The following is a 24,002-nucleotide window of genomic DNA, read 5'->3' as shown; positions in this document are numbered from 1 at the left end:
CATTGTATTTTGGTGGTCGTTTTGGTTGTTATTGGCGGTGGTCGTTGTGGTGTTGTGGCGAGGGCGGGGTGTAATAGTGATTGTGACGAATTGTTTTGGTTGCTATGTGACCAAGGATTGGTAGTGGATTGGAATCGGGAATGGAGTCTTTGTTATACGTGACCAATGATTTTATCTATGACCTTAAAAGTTGATAATCTGTAACTATAAACTAATTTGTGACATCAACGATTTGATCTGTGACATTAAAATTTGATCATCTGTGACTATAAAATTTTTGATTTGTGATTTCGAAATAATTTGTGACTTACAAAATTTGTCTCGTGACCTCTATGACTAATTAATTTGACGATATGTGACCACTAAATAAATCTGTGACCCATAAATATGAACTTGTGACCATTAATCATGTAACTATAACTTTATTATCTTTAATTAATAAATATTTTTAATTAACTAAATATAAACCTGAATTTTGAAATTTCAAATTATTTATCTTATTTTTGAATTGGTGTAAACCACCTGAAATATAAATTTTTCCCTTTCGGATTTGGATTTTTTGGGGCCGAAAGTTAAGTTTTTAGCAAAAAAAAAAAATCCAAAAAACTGTGGGGTCATTTGACCCCACATGATCCCATATGGGTCCGCCCCTGTACATACTTCATAGCAATCTTTGCTGCTTCACCATTGTATTTTCTGCAACTTGCGTTAATTACATATTTGGAGTCTAATTCTCCGATAAGTAAAATAATTTGTTCATTGATAGTTACATTTGGTACAAAATGCACCGCAGAAGATAATGAAGAATATTTTATCTATCTTTCTTCATTATATCTTTTAGTGCGGTTTAATACCGAATATGATATTAGTCTTCATCTTTTCCAGAAATAATCATTATGAATTTTATTTGCAAAATAAAACATGTTAGTTGAAAAAATCTAATCATAACAGTATCTATGACAGCCCAAATCTTCTAAGCATCCAAAGAGCAGCAGGAGGAAGTGTACAGGAGTGGCAATTGGTCGAAGCGAGTCGAAGCAAGTCAATTCGATCTTTTGACACTTGAGCTCAGTTCATATTCACAAACTATGTTTAATTTGACCATTTGGCTCGTGGGCTTCATGCGTCAAGCTGAGTTGACTTTTTTTTTTTTTTTTTTTTTAAATAAATTAGCTGACCCATGAATCCAAAACGAGTCGTGAAAAAAATTGAGCTCGACTTGATCCGCAGCATATTCCAGTATGAGCTCGAGCTTGTAAGGAGTCGGAACAGACCGAGCGGCTCGTTATTTGCCACCCCTAAAGGTGCCCAAAGAGTTAAGTAACCCACCCATCCCACTCCAAAATTAAAAGAACAAACACAGACAGACACAAAAATACAAAGAGTACAGGAATTGGATAGTGATAGAGACATGGAGAGGGATGGGGATGATTGCTGGTAACATGGGCTTCTTAAAGTTTGGGAGACAATAATTTAGATGTAGGTTTTAATCAAAATTATTTATTGAACCTTAAACCTAATCAATCATTGCCATACGATGATGGTACATTTTGGTCCAAAAATTACCATTTAACAAATATTCAGTTGGATGCATAGGGTGCCTCAACTTCATAGAAATATATAAAATTATCTTTTAATCTCGGCTAACGTCTACGTTGAATGTAACGATTCACGGATATTACATTCTAGTTACATGATTGAATTTTGATTTGGTTCCTAATAAAACTTATAATATTCTCTATCGAGAAAAGTTTTTTTATAATCTCAATACTAAATTAACAATTAATTAATGTTATAAAAATTTAAATATATTAAAAAATATTTAAATGAATGAACAATTTTGTTGTTTGAAATATTAAAATTTTGCACTTCGTTCTTTATTCAAGCACGACACTAAAATAATTGATCTATTTCTAAAAATTAATTTTTTTTTTGGAAATGAATGATTTGTAATCTTGAAAACAAATAAGAGAAAATGCCCCCCTCCAGACATAATCTAGTGGTGCAAAGGATAAGAGTGAGGTAGTCTCAACCTTATTGACAGCCGCAGTATGAATGTTCGATTCCTGAGATATGAAATTGGTGTGGATACCAATGTATGGGTAAGTTCTTGTTCCTTGACCTGTTGGGGCACATCCCGCGATTCACCTCCCTCATGATACTTTAGGTAAATAGTGGTGGGAGCACTTAAAGTTGGGGTTCAACTTTTAACAAATAAGAGAGAATGGACTCATTGCTAGTGCTCGAGTGAAAAAAGAAAATGATCGTTCTTTGTACTTAGTCGACCTCGCACGTGCTATATAGTAACATCAGAGTTGATTGACGATCGAAATTTTTTAATATTTTAACTTTAATTTAAACCAAACACGAGCTTAATATATTATTCATTATTTGGATTGTTGATAAAAAATGTTAATTTTTTCTTTCCTATACAAAATTTAATTAGAAAACTCTCATTCACATCGTGTTCTAACGATGCCCATTATTCTATTCTGAATTCCAACTCGTATTCTAACATGCGCCGACGTGGAATGAGCATACGTGTCAAGAAACGAGAGGGGTTGCGCAAATCACACATGGTGCAGATTAGACACTGCCACTGCCAAACCTGTCAGCTTCAGCTAAGGTGGTGGAGTGCCTAATAATTAATTTATCAATTTAAAACCCTACCTACGTACTATCTTTTATAATAATAATAATCCTTTTGGTACTCTTTTTGATTTTGTTTATCGCTATAATCTGCAAGTGGTTAGCTTCTTCTTTGCCTCTTCAGGTTCTCCAACCATTCAATTCAGCACAATGAGAGAAAGCGGTATTAATCTCTTCTTCTTCTTCTTCCAATAACTCAATACATTCAGGTAGCTTCATATGTATGAATTTTTGCATATTGAAATGTAGAAATGATATTTTCTGATTTGGGTAATTATGATTCGTGATGGATTTTTTTTTTTGTTTCAGTTACTGGAATGGTATAGGTATGTACATTCTATAATTTTTTTTGCACATTTTCGACGATTTTGAAGTTGCTGAAGATGCATTATTATGAAATATTTTTGAAGAATTTTCCAGCAAAACGCCTTGCCACCACTCTCTGCGTATAGTACAAACGCGGTGAGCAGGATTTTGGTTGTTTGCTTTATTTATTTATTTTGATTCATATGAATTTCTCGGTCCACGGTATTGATTATTTGAGAGGAAATTGTATTTTTTAGGTTTCTCTTCTTTGTTACAACTGTTCTCCATTTTCAGAGAAAATGTTTGATATTTTCATTTTGTATTATATTTTAATGGAATGCGCTCTAAACCTTGTTGTTTAAAATGATTATAATGCAGTTTTTCCGAGTCTGAATCAATTTATTAACTAAAATGCAAACGGATCCAAACGGACCAAACCCCAAGAAATCCAAAGATTCGCCATCAAACTCAGCTAACACCGAGTCAACTCAGTCACCCTCTCCATTCCCAGATGAAGTCCTGGAAAAAGTTCTCTCATTTCTAAACTCGGACAAGGACAGGAGTTCAGTTTCACTGGTTTGCAAGGACTGGTACAATGCTGAGCGCTGGACAAGAACCAAACTTTTCATAGGCAATTGCTATTCAGTCTCTCCGGAGATTGTGGCAAGAAGGTTTACAAAAATCAAGAGTGTCACGCTCAAAGGGAAACCTAGGTTTTCCGATTTCAATTTGGTCCCTCAAAATTGGGGAGCGGATGTGCATTATTGGCTTCTTATGTTTGCCAATGTCTACCCCTTTCTGGAGGAATTGAGGCTTAAGAGGATGACTATCAGTGATGAAAGCTTGGAGCTTCTGGCCACATCATTTCCGGGCTTCAGGGCTTTATCTTTGATGAGTTGTGATGGATTCAGCACAGATGGGCTCAAAGCTATTGCCACCCATTGCAGGTGTGTGTGCTGTTTTCCCTAATCTTTATAAATATAATTTGTTTGTTTGTCATGATTGTTGCAATTGGTTGTTTCCTTTTTCTTGAATTTTTGAATTGTATGGGCTGTAAATATCTCGATTTCTGGATATAGGAATTTTTTCACTGAATGGCTAGTTTTAGAATTGTACATTTGTCCCTGTTTTGATGTTTGTTAGTATGGTCTGTCATGATCCCATTGCATCTTAGCTTTGTGAAGAGATTGTTTGTTTTCTGGACATGCCAACTTTAATTACTGGATATGGTTTGTTATTGTCTCTTTTCAGTTAGCCCTCTTTGTAAATTTTTGCCTTTTCTTTTGTTAAATCTAGACTAGGAATTTGGTTTGTGTTTGAATGCATTTGTAGCTCTCTTGATTGTTCTTGAGTTCTCTAAGATTCAATAGGCTTTGTGGTAACTTCCTTTATCAAATGAAAATCTTTTGATTATTGATTGAAATAGTACTATTTTAAGGTATTAGCAGTTTCTTTTGACAAAGTGTATGAGGAATAGATTAATATATCAGTAAGGAGGAGGAAATGTGGTATTGTGTATCCATGGATTTGGACTGGTTGAAAAAATTGCATTTCTTTGATATGGGTGAGTGATAGATAACGTAGTTTTGGGGTAGGGAATTGGGGGTTTGTGTGTATTTCTTTGGATTTGTCTTGCCGTGAGAAACATAGATTTTAGTGGAAACTTGAATTGTTTCAACTTTATTTTCATTTTCAATGGTTTTTGGTGTTGCTTTCTAGATATGGACATTTGACCTTTTACATGGCATTTAATGGATAGCATTCCTTGATGTCACTCATGTTGTCCACATTTCCCCATATTCATTGGTCAAGAGAAAAAGCCATAATGCTGTGAATATGTTGTGAACTATTCATTTGGTTTCTTCTTGTTAAGTGGTTGAGTTATTCTTCATGATTGGACATGTTTATCCATTTCAGAGTGCGCTATTTTTCACTTTCAATTAATTTCGAAAATGGAAATTTCCTTTAAATATTGAAGAAGTGCTTAGGTTGATTCGACTTCAATTTAATCATTATGTTTTAGTAGATATGTATGTCACCGAGTTCTAGCATATCCTGAAGATATGCCACTGTTGCTTAAAACGTGACTACAATCTGATTCTGATATTTTGCTTTATGTCTGATTATACCACAGTATTTTAAATTCTGTTTTGAAATTTTGACCTTTGACATACATGCCTAGTGCTTCTTAGCATTTTCAATATGCTATAAATAAATGATGGCAAATGCAACATGGCTTGTCAATTGATTCACTTGCATATGGTTTTAGATATGGCTAATCTTCTTTTACTGGATTTGCAAGTCTGATGCCTGACTCTCCACCTTTTGATCAATTTCACTATAATATTTTTGTCTTTTCACCAATTACCAGTTTTTCCCCAAAATGGATTTTTTATTTTTTTTAAAATTGTCTTCCAGCACATTGTTTCTGGGGATTGGCTGACTTTCATTACATATGGCTCCTAAATATATAATGTGGAGTTGGACCATTTCACAGGGGCAAACAAAAAACCCTGAACTGGACAAACTGGATTGGTCCTGAACTGCAATGTCCAGATGGGTCCAGATACGAGTTAAAAAATTAAAAAATTTTAAAAAAAATAAAAACTGGTTTTCCTACTCAAGATCATGACCGGTTTCCCATTTTATTTTTTAGCTTTTTAGGTAAACGCAAATTTTCTATTGGTACATAAATACAATAGAATGCACTCTTACACCCCTAATCTGGTTCCCTTTCAAAATGGAAAAAAGGGTTGTGTTATACTATAAAGAATGTCAACCAAAGAATCAAATTTTGAACAGTTCAGTTCAATTCTTGGTGAAACCTTATCAAGCCACCTGTATCTTTGAGTTTTAAGTTTTTTGGTTGGCTGTTAGTTAGCATAAGTCACCTTACAATCATTAGCCTTTATTGAAGTTTCCATTCTTGAAGTTGTTACTTGCAATATGTTCAGTATTTTTGGCCAAGTGATCTGTCCTTTTCCATTCAGCACTAAATGAATATTTCATGCAGTCATGATAAGCTTATGGTGATGCAAGTCTAGAACCTAGAGTCTCTAATTTGTTATCCTTTTATATTACTTTATTTCGTGGATAACTTCTGGACTTGGAAGCCGTCAAATATTTAGATTTTCCCTCATTCATTCCTTTACATCAACAACCATCCATTAACTCAGTGAGACTTTGCTAGGGAAACGGGTTGATTAAAAGATAAATAACATGCAGTCGTACAAATCAGAATAAAAGAAAGCTTCGGTTTGGAGTTTTCCAAAAAATAATAATAATAGAAAGGTTATTTGAAATCATTCTTACAGTGCCCTTATTGTTTTTCATCTGGCTTTCAGGAGCTTGACTGAGCTTGACATACAGGACGTGGATATGGATGACTTTTGTGGTGGTTGGCTGAGTTGCTTTCCTGAGGATTTTGGTTCACTGGAAGTACTGAACTTTGCCACCCTCGACAGTGAGGTCAATTTTGATGCTCTTGAGAGACTTGTAAGTCAGTGCAAATCGTTAAGGGTTCTCAAGGTCAATAAGACTATTACATTGGACCAATTACAACGACTGCTTTTGCGGGCTCCTCAGTTGATGGAGCTTGGTACAGGTTCCTTCCAGCAAGAGCTTTTGCCTGGTCAATTTGGAGACCTTGGGATTGCTTTCAGCAATTGTAAAAATCTTCGAACTCTTTCTGGTTTATGGGAAGTCGCTTCCATCTACTTCCCTGTTCTTTATGTGGCTTGTGCCAGTCTGACTTTCTTGAACTTGAACTACACGGCTCTTCGAAGTGATGAATTTGGAAGTCTTCTTGCTCACTGCCCCAATTTGAGGCGCCTATGGGTAAGAAACTAACATTTGATATGTTCAGAGTTTCATCCACTGGAGCTTGGACCTCCAAAGCCTTTTCTAACCATGGATAGTATGTGGTCTTTGAGGCCTTTGAAAAGTTATATTGTCGACTTAGCTCTTGGTTCTTTCGCTGTAAATGAAAGTAAATGCACCTTGCATAGAAATCTTGAGGATAATTCTTATATGTCTGCCTCAATGATACTGGGAAGTGGTGGCATTAGTTTATTGTTCTTTTAATTGCTATGATGGCGTCCATTTCTGGATACTTATACTGCGTGTGGATTTGTGAAAATTTTCAAGTGTACATAGGAATGTTTATGAGGTCTCTGAACTTTTTGTCATGATGACTTCAATCTTTCCCACCCCAAAAGAAAAAAGAAGAGGAGAGAAGAAAATCAGGACTAGTATGTTTTGAATTTATTGCTATATCACTGATCTCTTTCTTTTATCCTGCAATTACTGACAGCAGCTCACTTACTGAAAGTGCAAGTGCTAATGTATAAATTATTCTTTTGACACAGGTCCTTGATACGGTTGAAGACAAGGGGCTTGAGGCTGTTGGATCCAGCTGTCCCTTGCTTGAAGAACTACGAGTCTTCCCTGCAGATCCTTATGACCAGCATCTTCGCCGTGGGGTGACTGAGTCAGGTTTTGTGGCTGTATCTCGTGGATGCAGAAAACTCCATTATGTCCTTTACTTCTGCTGGCAGATGACTAATGCTGCTGTTGCCACCATTGTACAGAACTGCCCCAATTTTACCCACTTTCGCCTTTGCATAATGAATCCAGGTCGGCCAGATTACCTCACAAATGAACCCATGGATGAGGCCTTTGGTGCAGTGGTTAAAAATTGCACTAAGCTCCAGAGGCTTTCAATGTCGGGCCTTCTAACTGATCTGACTTTCGAGTATATTGGGAAGTATGCCAAAAATCTCGAGACACTTTCTGTGGCTTTTGCTGGCAGCAGTGATCGGGGGATGCAGTGCGTTCTTGAAGGTTGTCCAAAGCTAAGGAAGCTTGAGATAAGAGATTGTCCATTTGGGAATGCTGCTCTTCTGTCTGGACTAGAGAAATATGAAACAATGCGGTCATTATGGATGTCATCTTGTAATGTGACAATAAATGCATGTCAGCGACTTGCTAGGGAGATGCCGAGATTGAATGTTGAGGTAATGAAAGACAAGGAAAGTGATGACAGTCGAGCTGACAAAGTTTATGTCTATCGTTCGGTAGCAGGGCCAAGAAGAGATGCACCACCTTTTGTTCTCACTCTTTGATCGCCTGGAAATAAAAAATTAAAAAAAGAAGATTTCTTGGTTAGTAATTGCTTCTTTTAATATCTTTCAGTTTGTTAATCAAATTCTCGTCCAAAACTATGGGCCAAGTGACTCTTGAAAGCAGGGGCAGAGCTAGGATTGTTAAATCAGGGGCAAAAGGTGGGTTTGCTGTAGTGTAAAAACAACTAATACCTGTACAAGGGTTGTATTTTAGTTTGTATAATGAGGTTTTGAAATTGAGTGTGGGGGTAGCTGACCCCATTGTCCCCACACTAAATCTGCCCCTGCTTGAAAATAGTCATTTTGTATCAAGTTAAGATAAAATTGTTGCTTACATAGTATCTTTGGACCCTTGATGGTTTGTCGGTTGTTGAAATAAAAGAGTATTCATCTGATGAAACGTTAAGAGGAGATAGGGCAAGTGTCTATACATGCATTATGTTAAGCATCAGCACATAGGGTAAATAGATAAGGGACAATTGGCATAGTGGCATTAAAATTTGGCCTGCAATGACTTATTTGTCGACTTAAATTGTGAAAAAGCATCTTTTTAGCGGAATGAAATTTTGATGCTTTACTTCAAAACAATTTTTTTCTCCCTTTATATTTGTAGTTTTCTACTATGATAGAAAATTATACTCAACTGTGATTGAGATTAAAGACTCCTGAGTCGAGTTTAGTAATGATGACGGATATTTTGAAATCAACAAATTGAAAATTTCTCAAGATTTAAGAGCAAGTTATTTAATATCAACATCCACGCCTTGTAATAAATAAAGAGATGATATTATTACAAAATTCTGGATATATCTTTTATATTTATTTCTTAATTATATTGAACGATGTCAATAATTGTTTTTTTTCCCACATTATTATAATAGTACTTACAATATGACAATTAATTGGATTTTTCACTTCTTTGTCACTCAAGTTCTTCAGTGCAATCATTAAATTTTGATGCCATAGCCTTTTGGATGATTTTACTCCTACACTTTTTGCGTACATAATGAAAAGTGTACATAATGGAACTTACATTTTTAACGTTAACTAAGTCTATACTTTTAAAATTTGTTCTATTCTCAATATATTATTTTATATTATTATAAAAAGTTGTAACAAAGTGTGTTACATTTTGTAAAATTATATTACACTTGTTTCACATATTTCTACCATCATTGCGATCGTCAATGACTCGATATCACTATCATTTGAAATATTCAATGTTATACTATCATCATTGCCTACTTTGTAACATTTATTGTTACACCACCACCACAACTATCGTCACGACTACATTTATACTATCGGAAATAAAAACCAAAACAAAAGCACCAAAAATACCATCAACACTATCCGAGACTACCACCACCATCACTTGAAAACATCATTACCGCCACGAAATACCAATTTCACAAAACCACTCAAAAAAAAGAGTCTGATCCATCAGAATCCAAAATGAAGGATTCTCAATACTATTATTCAAGATTTGCAAAGGGTTCTTGGAGGATAAATTCTTGATTTCCCATATGAAATTGTTCGTTTCGCTAACAATTGCAGAATTTGTGGTGTGGCAAACGTAGTGGAAGAAAGAAATAGTGGTGGTAAAAAATGGCAGCTCAGGCGGCAAAATTAGATTGCATCACCTGCGGTGGAGAGAGGCAGTTGTGAAAGAAATAGGTAGTAGTGGAGGAAGGGTAGCACTGCTGGCCGTGGCGGCGATAGCTACACACTTTTTTTTTTTTTTTAAATAGCATTATTATTAATGTAATAACAAGCTGTTAATAGCATTATTCTCCTATAGTCAAATATTTAATGGAAAAGAAGTGTAATTGAAATTTCAAAAGAAAAGGAAGGTGGTGAGTGTAATTTCAAAAGAAATAGGAAAAACAATGTCAAAGCATTCGGCTTATATTTCATTGGAACATATGGTTAATTTAACTTCCAACGGCCCAACTGACAAAGTCATTACTGCCAAGTTTGACCTTGAAGTGTCACGGGCCGACGAGGGCTAATTTAGGATTTTCAGTGAAATTACACAAATTTCGTTACAGAAAGAGATAGCGATAGATGGACAGACCCAGTCTTTAGCTTCATGATAACATAATCAATACAATTCTTGTTTCTTCTCCAACCAAAACTCTGGAATCGCCCGAATCTGAAATCTTTGCCAGAAAATGGGTTTTCTTTAAAACCAATGAATTTCAACATGGCTGAAGAAGAAAGCAGTGTTAATACAGGAAAGCCAGGATTGAAACAAGCTATTGAGAACATTTCTTCATTGATTTCTCTGTCTTATTCAATCAAGGTTTTTGCAGTGAAATGGAAATCCATACGCCCAAAGCTCGAAGAGCTTCTTACCAACCTCATTGCAATTGAGAATTGTGATTTCGGCGAGAATTTTTCTCTGTCTAGCACATTAGAGAAGATTTTAACAACGCTTAAAGACTGCGACGAACTTGCCCGACGATGCATCGATTTATCATATAGTGGGAAGCTTCTTATGAAAAGTGATCTTGATATTGTATCCTCAAAATTGGATAGTCATATCAAGAGACTTTCTGGAATATATGCTCTTGGTTTGCTCTCAAATGGCTCCGCCATATTGGCTTCAAGGCCTAGTATATCGGCTTCTTGGAACGATATGAGGTTCTATGTTAATGATTTGTTGTCCAGGCTCAAAATTGGTAGTGTTGACATGAAGAGACAAGCCCTAGTTGCCTTCAATGAAGCCATTCAAGAAGATGATAGATATATAAAAATTGCAGTTCAAATTGATAGTTTCATCAACTACTTGGTGAATTTTCTTGATTTTCAGGATAATGAGGTTCAGGAGGAGGCTGCCAAGGCTGTTTCCTTCATTTCAGGATTTCAGTCCTTCAGAGGAGTATTGGTCAGGGTAGGGATAATTTCACCATTGATTAGAGTTTTGGAGTGTGGAAGTGATTTGAGCAAAGAATTCGCAGCAGTCTGTTTGAATAAATTCACAGAGAATTCGGAAAATGCTTGGTCAGTTTCTTCTCATGGTGGAGTGTCTATACTGTTGAAAATATGTAATAATGGGGATAATGCAGTTGAATTGGTTAGCCTGGCTTGTAGGGTGTTGAAAAATCTTGTCAGGGTTGAAGAAATCAAGAGATTTATTGTTGAGGAAGGGGCGATTCCGTTGTTTGTTAAGCTTGCCAGGTCTAAAGATGAGATTATACAGATAAGTTCACTTGATTTTCTGCAGGCTATGGCTTATGGGGATGAATCAATCAGGGAAGTGATAGTAAAAGAAGGTGGAATTTGCGCATTAGTACGTGTATTGGATCCTAAATCATCTTTTTCATCAAAGACAAGAGAGGTGGGATTTAGAGGAATTGTGAATTTATGTTTCTCATCTTATGATTCTTTGAATATGCTGATCAATTATGGATTTATGGATCATATACTTTATTTTCTTCGATATGGGGATGTTTCGGATCAAGAATTGGCATTGAAAGCAGCATTTTGGCTATGTGCAACATCGGAGGAGGCCAAAAAGGTAATGGGTGATGCAGGTTTTATGCCGGCTCTTGTTAAACTTCTCAACTCAAAACCATTCAAAATTCGCGAAATGGCAGCTGAAACACTCTCCAGCATGGTAATTGTACCAAGAAATCGGAAAATATTCGTGCAGAATGATCAGAATGTTGGTTTGCTTATGCAAATGCTTGATCCAGAAAAGGTCAATTCAGGTAACAAAAAGCTCTTGCTGTCTATATTGATGTCATTGACTAGTTGCAACAGTGCAAGAAAGAAGATCATGAATTCTGGGCACTTGAGGAATATTGAAAAGCTCGCAGAGGCCGAGGTTTCTGATGCAAAAATGATCATTCGAAGATTATCATCGAGTAAATTTCAAAATATCATAAGTGGGATTTGGCATTCTTGAATTAATGTGATCCCATCTTTATCAATTCTTGTTTTGTATATCTACATATTAGTTCCATTTGAGTAAATAGATTCAGATAATGCTACTTATTTATGCACAAGGGCTTATAGAAAATGACTGTAACCATAAACATGATTCCAATAGTACTGCAGTTTTAATAAATATAAAGTGGGTTATTTTAATTTAGCTGGAATTCTTGTATGGAATTGTGCTCAACTGCACATAGGAAGAGCATGAATTGGTGTACAAATTAACAAGATCTGCCTCCTCCTGTCTTTGTTTGTCTTTTTATATTCTATTATTTTTTTGTTGTGCATGTTTATCTTGTATGCAGAAGATAATGAAGAATATTTTATCTATCTTTCTTCATTATATCTTTTAGTGCGGTTTAATACCGAATATGATATTAGTCTTCATCTTTTCCAGAAATAATCATTATGAATTTTATTTGCAAAATAAAACATGTTAGTTGAAAAAATCTAATCATAACAGTATCTATGACAGCCCAAATCTTCTAAGCATCCAAAGAGCAGCAGGAGGAAGTGTACAGGAGTGGCAATTGGTCGAAGCGAGTCGAAGCAAGTCAATTCGATCTTTTGACACTTGAGCTCAGTTCATATTCACAAACTATGTTTAATTTGACCATTTGGCTCGTGGGCTTCATGCGTCAAGCTGGTTTTTTTTTTTTTTTTTTTTTTTTTTTAAATAAATTAGCTGACCCATGAATCCAAAACGAGTCGTGAAAAAAATTGAGCTCGACTTGATTCATAGCATATTCCAGTATGAGCTCGAGCTTGTAAGGAGTCAGAACGGACCGAGCGGCTCGTTATTTGCCACCCCTAAAGGTGCCCAAAGAGTTAAGTAACCCACCCATCCCACTCCAAAATTAAAAGAACAAACACAGACAGACACAAAAATACAAAGAGTACAGGAATTGGATAGTGATAGAGACATGGAGAGGGATGGGGATGATTGCTGGTAACATGGGCTTCTTAAAGTTTGGGAGACAATAATTTAGATGTAGGTTTTAATCAAAATTATTTATTGAACCTTAAACCTAATCAATCATTGCCATACGATGATGGTACATTTTGGTCCAAAAATTACCATTTAACAAATATTCAGTTGGATGCATAGGGTGCCTCAACTTCATAGAAATATATACAATTATCTTTTAATCTCGGCTAACGTCTACGTTTAATGTAATGATCCACCGATATAACATTCTAGTTACATGATTGAATTTTGATTTGGTTCCTAATAAAACTTATAATATTCTCTATCGAGAAAAGTTTTTTTATAATCTCAATACTAAATTAACAATTAATTAATGTTATAAAAATTTAAATATATTAAAAAATATTTAAATGAATGAACAATTTTGTTGTTTGAAATATTAAAATTTTGCACTTCGTTCTTTATTCAAGCACGACACTAAAATAATTGATCTATTTCTAAAAATTAATTTTTTTTTTGGAAATGAATGATTTGTAATCTTGAAAACAAATAAGAGAAAATGCCCCCCCCCAGACATAATCTAGTGGTGCAAAGGATAAGAGTGAGGTAGTCTCAACCTTATTGACAGCCGCAGTATGAATGTTCGATTCCTGAGATATGAAATTGGTGTGGATACCAATGTATGGGTAAGTTCTTGTTCCTTGACCTGTTGGGGCACATCCCGCGATTCACCTCCCTCATGATACTTTAGGTAAATAGTGGTGGGAGCACTTAAAGTTGGGGTTCAACTTTTAACAAATAAGAGAGAATGGACTCATTGCTAGTGCTCGAGTGAAAAAAGAAAATGATCGTTCTTTGTACTTAGTCGACCTCGCACGTGCTATATAGTAACATCAGAGTTGATTGACGATCGAAATTTTTTAATATTTTAACTTTAATTTAAACCAAACACGAGCTTAATATATTATTCATTATTTGGATTCTTGATAAAAAAAATGTTAATTTTTTCTTTCCTATACAAAATTTAATTAGAAAACTCTCATTCACATCGTGTTCTAACGATGCCCATTATTCTATTCTGAATTCCAACTCGTATTCTAACATGCGCCGACGTGGAATGAGCATACGTGTCAAGAAACGAGAGGGGTTGCGCAAATCACACATGGTGCAGATTAGACACTGCCACTGCCAAACCTGTCAGCTTCAGCTAAGGTGGTGGAGTGCCTAATAATTAATTTATCAATTTAAAACCCTACCTACGTACTATCTTTTATAATAATAATAATCCTTTTGGTACTCTTTTTGATTTTGTTTATCGCTATAATCTGCAAGTGGTTAGCTTCTTCTTTGCCTCTTCAGGTTCTCCAACCATTCAATTCAGCACAATGAGAGAAAGCGGTATTAATCTCTTCTTCTTCTTCTTCTTCCAATAACTCAATACATTCAGGTAGCTTCATATGTATGAATTTTTGCATATTGAAATGTAGAAATGATATTTTCTGATTTGGGTAATTATGATTCGTGATGGATTTTTTTTTTTGTTTCAGTTACTGGAATGGTATAGGTATGTACATTCTATAATTTTTTTTGCACATTTTCGACGATTTTGAAGTTGCTGAAGATGCATTATTATGAAATATTTTTGAAGAATTTTCCAGCAAAACGCCTTGCCACCACTCTCTGCGTATAGTACAAACGCGGTGAGCAGGATTTTGGTTGTTTGCTTTATTTATTTATTTTGATTCATATGAATTTCTCGGTCCACGGTATTGATTATTTGAGAGGAAATTGTATTTTTTAGGTTTCTCTTCTTTGTTACAACTGTTCTCCATTTTCAGAGAAAATGTTTGATATTTTCATTTTGTATTATATTTTAATGGAATGCGCTCTAAACCTTGTTGTTTAAAATGATTATAATGCAGTTTTTCCGAGTCTGAATCAATTTATTAACTAAAATGCAAACGGATCCAAACGGACCAAACCCCAAGAAATCCAAAGATTCGCCATCAAACTCAGCTAACACCGAGTCAACTCAGTCACCCTCTCCATTCCCAGATGAAGTCCTGGAAAAAGTTCTCTCATTTCTAAACTCGGACAAGGACAGGAGTTCAGTTTCACTGGTTTGCAAGGACTGGTACAATGCTGAGCGCTGGACAAGAACCAAACTTTTCATAGGCAATTGCTATTCAGTCTCTCCGGAGATTGTGGCAAGAAGGTTTACAAAAATCAAGAGTGTCACGCTCAAAGGGAAACCTAGGTTTTCCGATTTCAATTTGGTCCCTCAAAATTGGGGAGCGGATGTGCATTATTGGCTTCTTATGTTTGCCAATGTCTACCCCTTTCTGGAGGAATTGAGGCTTAAGAGGATGACTATCAGTGATGAAAGCTTGGAGCTTCTGGCCACATCATTTCCGGGCTTCAGGGCTTTATCTTTGATGAGTTGTGATGGATTCAGCACAGATGGGCTCAAAGCTATTGCCACCCATTGCAGGTGTGTGTGCTGTTTTCCCTAATCTTTATAAATATAATTTGTTTGTTTGTCATGATTGTTGCAATTGGTTGTTTCCTTTTTCTTGAATTTTTGAATTGTATGGGCTGTAAATATCTCGATTTCTGGATATAGGAATTTTTTCACTGAATGGCTAGTTTTAGAATTGTACATTTGTCCCTGTTTTGATGTTTGTTAGTATGGTCTGTCATGATCCCATTGCATCTTAGCTTTGTGAAGAGATTGTTTGTTTTCTGGACATGCCAACTTTAATTACTGGATATGGTTTGTTATTGTCTCTTTTCAGTTAGCCCTCTTTGTAAATTTTTGCCTTTTCTTTTGTTAAATCTAGACTAGGAATTTGGTTTGTGTTTGAATGCATTTGTAGCTCTCTTGATTGTTCTTGAGTTCTCTAAGATTCAATAGGCTTTGTGGTAACTTCCTTTATCAAATGAAAATCTTTTGATTATTGATTGAAATAGTACTATTTTAAGGTATTAGCAGTTTCTTTTGACAAAGTGTATGAGGAATAGATTAATATATCAGTAAGGAGGAGGAAATGTGGTATTGTGTATCCATGGATTTGGACTGGTTGAAAAAATTGCATTTCTTTGATATGGGTGAGTGATAGATAACGTAGTTTTGGGGTAGGGAATTGGGGGTTTGTGTGTATTTCTTTGGATTTGTCTTGCCGTGAGAAACATAGATTTTAGTGGAAACTTGAATTGTTTCAACTTTATTTTCATTTTCAATGGTTTTTGGTGTTGCTTTCTAGATATGGACATTTGACCTTTTACATGGCATTTAATGGATAGCATTCCTTGATGTCACTCATGTTGTCCACATTTCCCCATATTCATTGGTCAAGAGAAAAAGCCATAATGCTGTGAATATGTTGTGAACTATTCATTTGGTTTCTTCTTGTTAAGTGGTTGAGTTATTCTTCATGATTGGACATGTTTATCCATTTCAGAGTGCGCTATTTTTCACTTTCAATTAATTTCGAAAATGGAAATTTCCTTTAAATATTGAAGAAGTGCTTAGGTTGATTCGACTTCAATTTAATCATTATGTTTTAGTAGATATGTATGTCACCGAGTTCTAGCATATCCTGAAGATATGCCACTGTTGCTTAAAACGTGACTACAATCTGATTCTGATATTTTGCTTTATGTCTGATTATACCACAGTATTTTAAATTCTGTTTTGAAATTTTGACCTTTGACATACATGCCTAGTGCTTCTTAGCATTTTCAATATGCTATAAATAAATGATGGCAAATGCAACATGGCTTGTCAATTGATTCACTTGCATATGGTTTTAGATATGGCTAATCTTCTTTTACTGGATTTGCAAGTCTGATGCCTGACTCTCCACCTTTTGATCAATTTCACTATAATATTTTTGTCTTTTCACCAATTACCAGTTTTTCCCCAAAATGGATTTTTTATTTTTTTTAAAATTGTCTTCCAGCACATTGTTTCTGGGGATTGGCTGACTTTCATTACATATGGCTCCTAAATATATAATGTGGAGTTGGACCATTTCACAGGGGCAAACAAAAAACCCTGAACTGGACAAACTGGATTGGTCCTGAACTGCAATGTCCAGATGGGTCCAGATACGAGTTAAAAAATTAAAAAATTTTAAAAAAAATAAAAACTGGTTTTCCTACTCAAGATCATGACCGGTTTCCCATTTTATTTTTTAGCTTTTTAGGTAAACGCAAATTTTCTATTGGTACATAAATACAATAGAATGCACTCTTACACCCCTAATCTGGTTCCCTTTCAAAATGGAAAAAAGGGTTGTGTTATACTATAAAGAATGTCAACCAAAGAATCAAATTTTGAACAGTTCAGTTCAATTCTTGGTGAAACCTTATCAAGCCACCTGTATCTTTGAGTTTTAAGTTTTTTGGTTGGCTGTTAGTTAGCATAAGTCACCTTACAATCATTAGCCTTTATTGAAGTTTCCATTCTTGAAGTTGTTACTTGCAATATGTTCAGTATTTTTGGCCAAGTGATCTGTCCTTTTCCATTCAGCACTAAATGAATATTTCATGCAGTCATGATAAGCTTATGGTGATGCAAGTCTAGAACCTAGAGTCTCTAATTTGTTATCCTTTTATATTACTTTATTTCGTGGATAACTTCTGGACTTGGAAGCCGTCAAATATTTAGATTTTCCCTCATTCATTCCTTTACATCAACAACCATCCATTAACTCAGTGAGACTTTGCTAGGGAAACGGGTTGATTAAAAGATAAATAACATGCAGTCGTACAAATCAGAATAAAAGAAAGCTTCGGTTTGGAGTTTTCCAAAAAATAATAATAATAGAAAGGTTATTTGAAATCATTCTTACAGTGCCCTTATTGTTTTTCATCTGGCTTTCAGGAGCTTGACTGAGCTTGACATACAGGACGTGGATATGGATGACTTTTGTGGTGGTTGGCTGAGTTGCTTTCCTGAGGATTTTGGTTCACTGGAAGTACTGAACTTTGCCACCCTCGACAGTGAGGTCAATTTTGATGCTCTTGAGAGACTTGTAAGTCAGTGCAAATCGTTAAGGGTTCTCAAGGTCAATAAGACTATTACATTGGACCAATTACAACGACTGCTTTTGCGGGCTCCTCAGTTGATGGAGCTTGGTACAGGTTCCTTCCAGCAAGAGCTTTTGCCTGGTCAATTTGGAGACCTTGGGATTGCTTTCAGCAATTGTAAAAATCTTCGAACTCTTTCTGGTTTATGGGAAGTCGCTTCCATCTACTTCCCTGTTCTTTATGTGGCTTGTGCCAGTCTGACTTTCTTGAACTTGAACTACACGGCTCTTCGAAGTGATGAATTTGGAAGTCTTCTTGCTCACTGCCCCAATTTGAGGCGCCTATGGGTAAGAAACTAACATTTGATATGTTCAGAGTTTCATCCACTGGAGCTTGGACCTCCAAAGCCTTTTCTAACCATGGATAGTATGTGGTCTTTGAGGACTTTGAAAAGTTATATTGTCGACTTAGCTCTTGGTTCTTTCGCTGTAAATGAAAGTAAATGCACCTTGCATAGAAATCTTGAGGATAATTCTTATATGTCTGCCTCAATGATACTGGGAAGTGGTGGCATTAGTTTATTGTTCTTTTAATTGCTATGATGGCGTCCATTTCTGGATACTTATACTGCGTGTGGATTTGTGAAAATTTTCAAGTGTACATAGGAATGTTTATGAGGTCTCTGAACTTTTTGTCATGATGACTTCAATCTTTCCCACCCCAAAAGAAAAAAGAAGAGGAGAGAAGAAAATCAGGACTAGTATGTTTTGAATTTATTGCTATATCACTGATCTCTTTCTTTTATCCTGCAATTACTGACAGCAGCTCACTTACTGAAAGTGCAAGTGCTAATGTATAAATTATTCTTTTGACACAGGTCCTTGATACGGTTGAAGACAAGGGGCTTGAGGCTGTTGGATCCAGCTGTCCCTTGCTTGAAGAACTACGAGTCTTCCCTGCAGATCCTTATGACCAGCATCTTCGCCGTGGGGTGACTGAGTCAGGTTTTGTGGCTGTATCTCGTGGATGCAGAAAACTCCATTATGTCCTTTACTTCTGCTGGCAGATGACTAATGCTGCTGTTGCCACCATTGTACAGAACTGCCCCAATTTTACCCACTTTCGCCTTTGCATAATGAATCCAGGTCGGCCAGATTACCTCACAAATGAACCCATGGATGAGGCCTTTGGTGCAGTGGTTAAAAATTGCACTAAGCTCCAGAGGCTTTCAATGTCGGGCCTTCTAACTGATCTGACTTTCGAGTATATTGGGAAGTATGCCAAAAATCTCGAGACACTTTCTGTGGCTTTTGCTGGCAGCAGTGATCGGGGGATGCAGTGCGTTCTTGAAGGTTGTCCAAAGCTAAGGAAGCTTGAGATAAGAGATTGTCCATTTGGGAATGCTGCTCTTCTGTCTGGACTAGAGAAATATGAAACAATGCGGTCATTATGGATGTCATCTTGTAATGTGACAATAAATGCATGTCAGCGACTTGCTAGGGAGATGCCGAGATTGAATGTTGAGGTAATGAAAGACAAGGAAAGTGATGACAGTCGAGCTGACAAAGTTTATGTCTATCGTTCGGTAGCAGGGCCAAGAAGAGATGCACCACCTTTTGTTCTCACTCTTTGATCGCCTGGAAATAAAAAATTAAAAAAAGAAGATTTCTTGGTTAGTAATTGCTTCTTTTAATATCTTTCAGTTTGTTAATCAAATTCTCGTCCAAAACTATGGGCCAAGTGACTCTTGAAAGCAGGGGCAGAGCTAGGATTGTTAAATCAGGGGCAAAAGGTGGGTTTGCTGTAGTGTAAAAACAACTAATACCTGTACAAGGGTTGTATTTTAGTTTGTATAATGAGGTTTTGAAATTGAGTGTGGGGGTAGCTGACCCCATTGTCCCCACACTAAATCTGCCCCTGCTTGAAAATAGTCATTTTGTATCAAGTTAAGATAAAATTGTTGCTTACATAGTATCTTTGGACCCTTGATGGTTTGTGGGTGTAGAAATAAAAGAGTATTCATCTGATGAAACGTTAAGAGGCGATAGGGCAAGTGTCTATACATGCATTATGTTAAGCATCAGCACATAGGGTAAATAGATAAGGGACAATTGGCATAGTGGCATTAAAATTTGGCCTGCAATGACTTATTTGTCGACTTAAATTGTGAAAAAGCATCTTTTTAGCGGAATGAAATTTTGATGCTTTACTTCAAAACAATTTTTTTCTCCCTTTATATTTGTAGTTTTATTTTTGTTTTGAGAATTTCTACTATGATAGAAAATTATACTCAACTGTGATTGAGATTAAAGACTCCTGAGTCGAGTTTAGTAATGATGACGGATATTTTGAAATCAACAAATTGAAAATTTCTCAAGATTTAAGAGCAAGTTATTTAATATCAACATCCACGCCTTGTAATAAATAAAGAGATGATATTATTACAAAATTCTGGATATATCTTTTATATTTATTTCTTAATTATATTGAACGATGTCAATAATTGTTTTTTTTCCCACATTATTATAATAGTACTTACAATATGACAATTAATTGGATTTTTCACTTCTTTGTCACTCAAGTTCTTTAGTGCAATCATTAAATTTTGATGCCATAGCCTTTTGGATGATTTTACTCGTAAACTTTTTGCGTACATAATGAAAAGTGTACATAATGGAACTTACATTTTTAACGTTAACTAAGTCTATACTTTTAAAATTTGTTCTATTCTCAATATATTATTTTATATTATTATAAAAAGTTGTAACAAAGTGTGTTACATTTTGTAAAATTATATTACACTTGTTTCACATATTTCTACCATCATTGCGATCGTCAATGACTCGATATCACTATCATTTGAAATATTCAACGTTATACTATCATCATTGCCTACTTTGTAACATTTATTGTTACACCACCACCACAACTATCGTCACGACTACATTTATACTATCGGAAATAAAAACCAGAACAAAAGCACCAAAAATACCATCAACACTATCCGAGACTACCACCACCATCACTTGAAAACATCATTACCGCCACGAAATACCAATTTCACAAAACCACTCAAAAAAAAGAGTCTGATCCATCAGAATCCAAAATGAAGGATTCTCAATACTATTATTCAAGATTTGCAAAGGGTTCTTGGAGGATAAATTCTTGATTTCCCATATGAAATTGTTCGTTTCGCTAACAATTGCAGAATTTGTGGTGTGGCAAACGTAGTGGAAGAAAGAAATAGTGGTGGTAAAAAATGGCAGCTCAGGCGGCAAAATTAGATTGCATCACCTGCGGTGGAGAGAGGCAGTTGTGAAAGAAATAGGTAGTAGTGGAGGAAGGGTAGCACTGCTGGCCGTGGCGGCGATAGCTACACACTTTTTTTTTTTTTTTAAATAGCATTATTATTAATGTAATAACAAGCTGTTAATAGCATTATTCTCCTATAGTCAAATATTTAATGGAAAAGAAGTGTAATTGAAATTTCAAAAGAAAAGGAAGGTGGTGAGTGTAATTTCAAAAGAAATAGGAAAAACAATGTCAAAGCATTCGGCTTATATTTCATTGGAACATATGGTTAATTTAACTTCCAACGGCCCAACTGACAAAGTCATTACTGCCAAGTTTGACCTTGAAGTGTCACGGGCCGACGAGGGCTAATTTAGGATTTTCAGTGAAATTACACAAATTTCGTTACAGAAAGAGATAGCGATAGATGGACAGACCCAGTCTTTAGCTTCATGATAACATAATCAATACAATTCTTGTTTCTTCTCCAACCAAAACTCTGGAATCGCCCGAATCTGAAATCTTTGCCAGAAAATGGGTTTTCTTTAAAACCAATGAATTTCAACATGGCTGAAGAAGAAAGCAGTGTTAATACAGGAAAGCCAGGATTGAAACAAGCTATTGAGAACATTTCTTCATTGATTTCTCTGTCTTATTCAATCAAGGTTTTTGCAGTGAAATGGAAATCCATACGCCCAAAGCTCGAAGAGCTTCTTACCAACCTCATTGCAATTGAGAATTGTGATTTCGGCGAGAATTTTTCTCTGTCTAGCACATTAGAGAAGATTTTAACAACGCTTAAAGACTGCGACGAACTTGCCCGACGATGCATCGATTTATCATATAGTGGGAAGCTTCTTATGAAAAGTGATCTTGATATTGTATCCTCAAAATTGGATAGTCATATCAAGAGACTTTCTGGAATATATGCTCTTGGTTTGCTCTCAAATGGCTCTGCCATATTGGCTTCAAGGCCTAGTATATCGGCTTCTTGGAACGATATGAGGTTCTATGTTAATGATTTGCTGTCCAGGCTCAAAATTGGCAGTGTTGACATGAAGAAACAAGCCCTAGTTGCCTTCAATGAAGCCATTCAAGAAGATGATAGATATATAAAAATTGCAGTTCAAATTGATAGTTTCATCAACTACTTGGTGAATTTTCTTGATTTTCAGGATAATGAGGTTCAGGAGGAGGCTGCCAAGGCTGTTTCCTTCATTTCAGGATTTCAGTCCTTCAGAGGAGTATTGGTCAGGGTAGGGATAATTTCACCATTGATTAGAGTTTTGGAGTGTGGAAGTGATTTGAGCAAAGAATTCGCAGCAGTCTGTTTGAATAAATTCACAGAGAATTCGGAAAATGCTTGGTCAGTTTCTTCTCATGGTGGAGTGTCTATACTGTTGAAAATATGTAATAATGGGGATAATGCAGTTGAATTGGTTAGCCTGGCTTGTAAGGTGTTGAAAAATCTTGTCGGGGTTGAAGAAATCAAGAGGTTTATCATTGAGGAAGGGGCGATTCCGTTGTTTGTTAAGCTTGCCAGGTCTAAAGATGAGATTATACAGATAAGTTCACTTGATTTTCTGCAGGCTATGGCTTATGGGGATGAATCAATCAGGGAGGTGATAGTAAAAGAAGGTGGAATTTGCGCATTAGTACGTGTATTGGATCCTAAATCATCTTTTTCATCGAAGACAAGAGAGGTGGGATTTAGAGGAATTGTGAATTTATGTTTCTCATCTTATGATTCTTTGAATATGCTGATCAATTATGGATTTATGGATCATATACTTTATTTTCTTCGATATGGGGATGTTTCGGTTCAAGAATTGGCATTGAAAGCAGCATTTTGGCTATGTGCAACATCGGAGGAGGCCAAAAAGGTAATGGGTGATGCAGGTTTTATGCCGGCTCTTGTTAAACTTCTCGACTCAAAACCATTCAAAATTCGCGAAATGGCAGCTGAAACACTCTCCAGCATGGTAATTGTACCAAGAAATCGGAAAATATTCGTGCAGAACGATCAGAATGTTGGTTTGCTTATGCAAATGCTTGATCCAGAAAAGGTCAATTCAGGTAACAAAAAGCTCTTGATCTCTATATTGATGTCATTGACTAGTTGCAACAGTGCAAGAAAGAAGATCATGAATTCTGGGCACTTGAGGAATATTGAAAAGCTCGCAGAGGCCGAGGTTTCTGATGCAAAAATGATCATTCGAAGATTATCATCGAGTAAATTTCAAAATATCATAAGTGGGATTTGGCATTCTTGAATTAATGTGATCCCATCTTTATCAATTCTTGTTTTGTATATCTACATATTAGTTCCATTTGAGTAAATAGATTCAGATAATGCTACTTATTTATGCACAAGGGCTTATAGAAAATGACTGTAACCATAAACATGATTCCAATAGTACTGCAGTTTTAATAAATATAAAGTGGGTTATTTTAATTTAGCTGGAATTCTTGTATGGAATTGTGCTCAACTGCACATAGGAAGAGCATGAATTGGTGTACAAATTAACAAGATCTGCCTCCTCCTGTCTTTGTTTGTCTTTTTATATTCTATTATTTTTTTGTTGTGCATGTTTATCTTGTATGATTTTAGACATGAACGAAGAGTCATTTTGTGGGTCCAAGCAATCAAGAAGCTATATACTATAAGCATAGAATTAATTTCCCATCCCATTGGGAAAGATAAATTTTTTTACTACTGAAGTGGTAAG

General features: G+C 35.7%; 4 protein-coding genes across 12 annotated transcripts; all 4 read left to right on the top strand.

The window, feature by feature from the left end:
• The first annotated feature begins 2,671 nt into the window (after nucleotides 1–2,671).
• LOC111370617 (protein TRANSPORT INHIBITOR RESPONSE 1-like) lies at nucleotides 2,672–8,419 on the top strand. Of its 5 annotated transcripts, XM_022992417.1 has the most exons (6): nucleotides 2,672–2,812; nucleotides 2,959–2,975; nucleotides 3,060–3,111; nucleotides 3,334–3,902; nucleotides 6,300–6,792; nucleotides 7,323–8,419. In XM_022992417.1, the coding sequence occupies exons 4-6, from the start codon at nucleotides 3,367–3,369 to the stop codon at nucleotides 8,076–8,078; spliced, it is 1,785 nt and encodes a 594-aa protein (XP_022848185.1). In that variant the 5' UTR covers nucleotides 2,672–2,812; nucleotides 2,959–2,975; nucleotides 3,060–3,111; nucleotides 3,334–3,366; the 3' UTR covers nucleotides 8,079–8,419. The 5 variants fall into 5 exon arrangements, with proteins under 5 accessions (XP_022848185.1, XP_022848186.1, XP_022848183.1 ...); XM_022992418.1 differs by lacking the exon at nucleotides 3,060–3,111; XM_022992415.1 differs by having other exon boundaries at nucleotides 2,959–3,111.
• Nucleotides 8,420–10,047: 1,628 nt separating this feature from the next.
• On the top strand, nucleotides 10,048–12,177 carry LOC111370616 (armadillo repeat-containing protein 3-like). The gene has a single exon (XM_022992413.1). The coding sequence runs from the start codon at nucleotides 10,273–10,275 to the stop codon at nucleotides 11,989–11,991; it is 1,719 nt and encodes a 572-aa protein (XP_022848181.1). The 5' UTR covers nucleotides 10,048–10,272; the 3' UTR covers nucleotides 11,992–12,177.
• A 2,028-nt stretch (nucleotides 12,178–14,205) lies between these two features.
• Nucleotides 14,206–20,007, top strand: LOC111370614 (protein TRANSPORT INHIBITOR RESPONSE 1-like). Of its 5 annotated transcripts, XM_022992410.1 has the most exons (6): nucleotides 14,206–14,346; nucleotides 14,496–14,512; nucleotides 14,597–14,648; nucleotides 14,871–15,439; nucleotides 17,837–18,329; nucleotides 18,860–20,007. In XM_022992410.1, the coding sequence occupies exons 4-6, from the start codon at nucleotides 14,904–14,906 to the stop codon at nucleotides 19,613–19,615; spliced, it is 1,785 nt and encodes a 594-aa protein (XP_022848178.1). In that variant the 5' UTR covers nucleotides 14,206–14,346; nucleotides 14,496–14,512; nucleotides 14,597–14,648; nucleotides 14,871–14,903; the 3' UTR covers nucleotides 19,616–20,007. The 5 variants fall into 5 exon arrangements, with proteins under 5 accessions (XP_022848178.1, XP_022848179.1, XP_022848176.1 ...); XM_022992411.1 differs by lacking the exon at nucleotides 14,597–14,648; XM_022992408.1 differs by having other exon boundaries at nucleotides 14,496–14,648.
• A 1,591-nt stretch (nucleotides 20,008–21,598) lies between these two features.
• Nucleotides 21,599–23,732, top strand: LOC111370613 (armadillo repeat-containing protein 3-like). The gene has a single exon (XM_022992407.1). It carries the CDS (start codon nucleotides 21,828–21,830, stop codon nucleotides 23,544–23,546), a length of 1,719 nt encoding a protein of 572 aa, XP_022848175.1. The 5' UTR covers nucleotides 21,599–21,827; the 3' UTR covers nucleotides 23,547–23,732.
• Nucleotides 23,733–24,002: the final 270 nt, after the last annotated feature.

This window comes from Olea europaea, chromosome 21 (assembly GCF_002742605.1).
Source record: "Olea europaea var. sylvestris chromosome 21, O_europaea_v1, whole genome shotgun sequence".
In the NCBI taxonomy this organism is placed as follows: Eukaryota; Viridiplantae; Streptophyta; class Magnoliopsida; order Lamiales; family Oleaceae; genus Olea; species Olea europaea.
The sequence above is the reverse complement of the archived record's forward strand: the minus strand, read 5'-3'. Positions and strand labels throughout refer to the sequence as shown.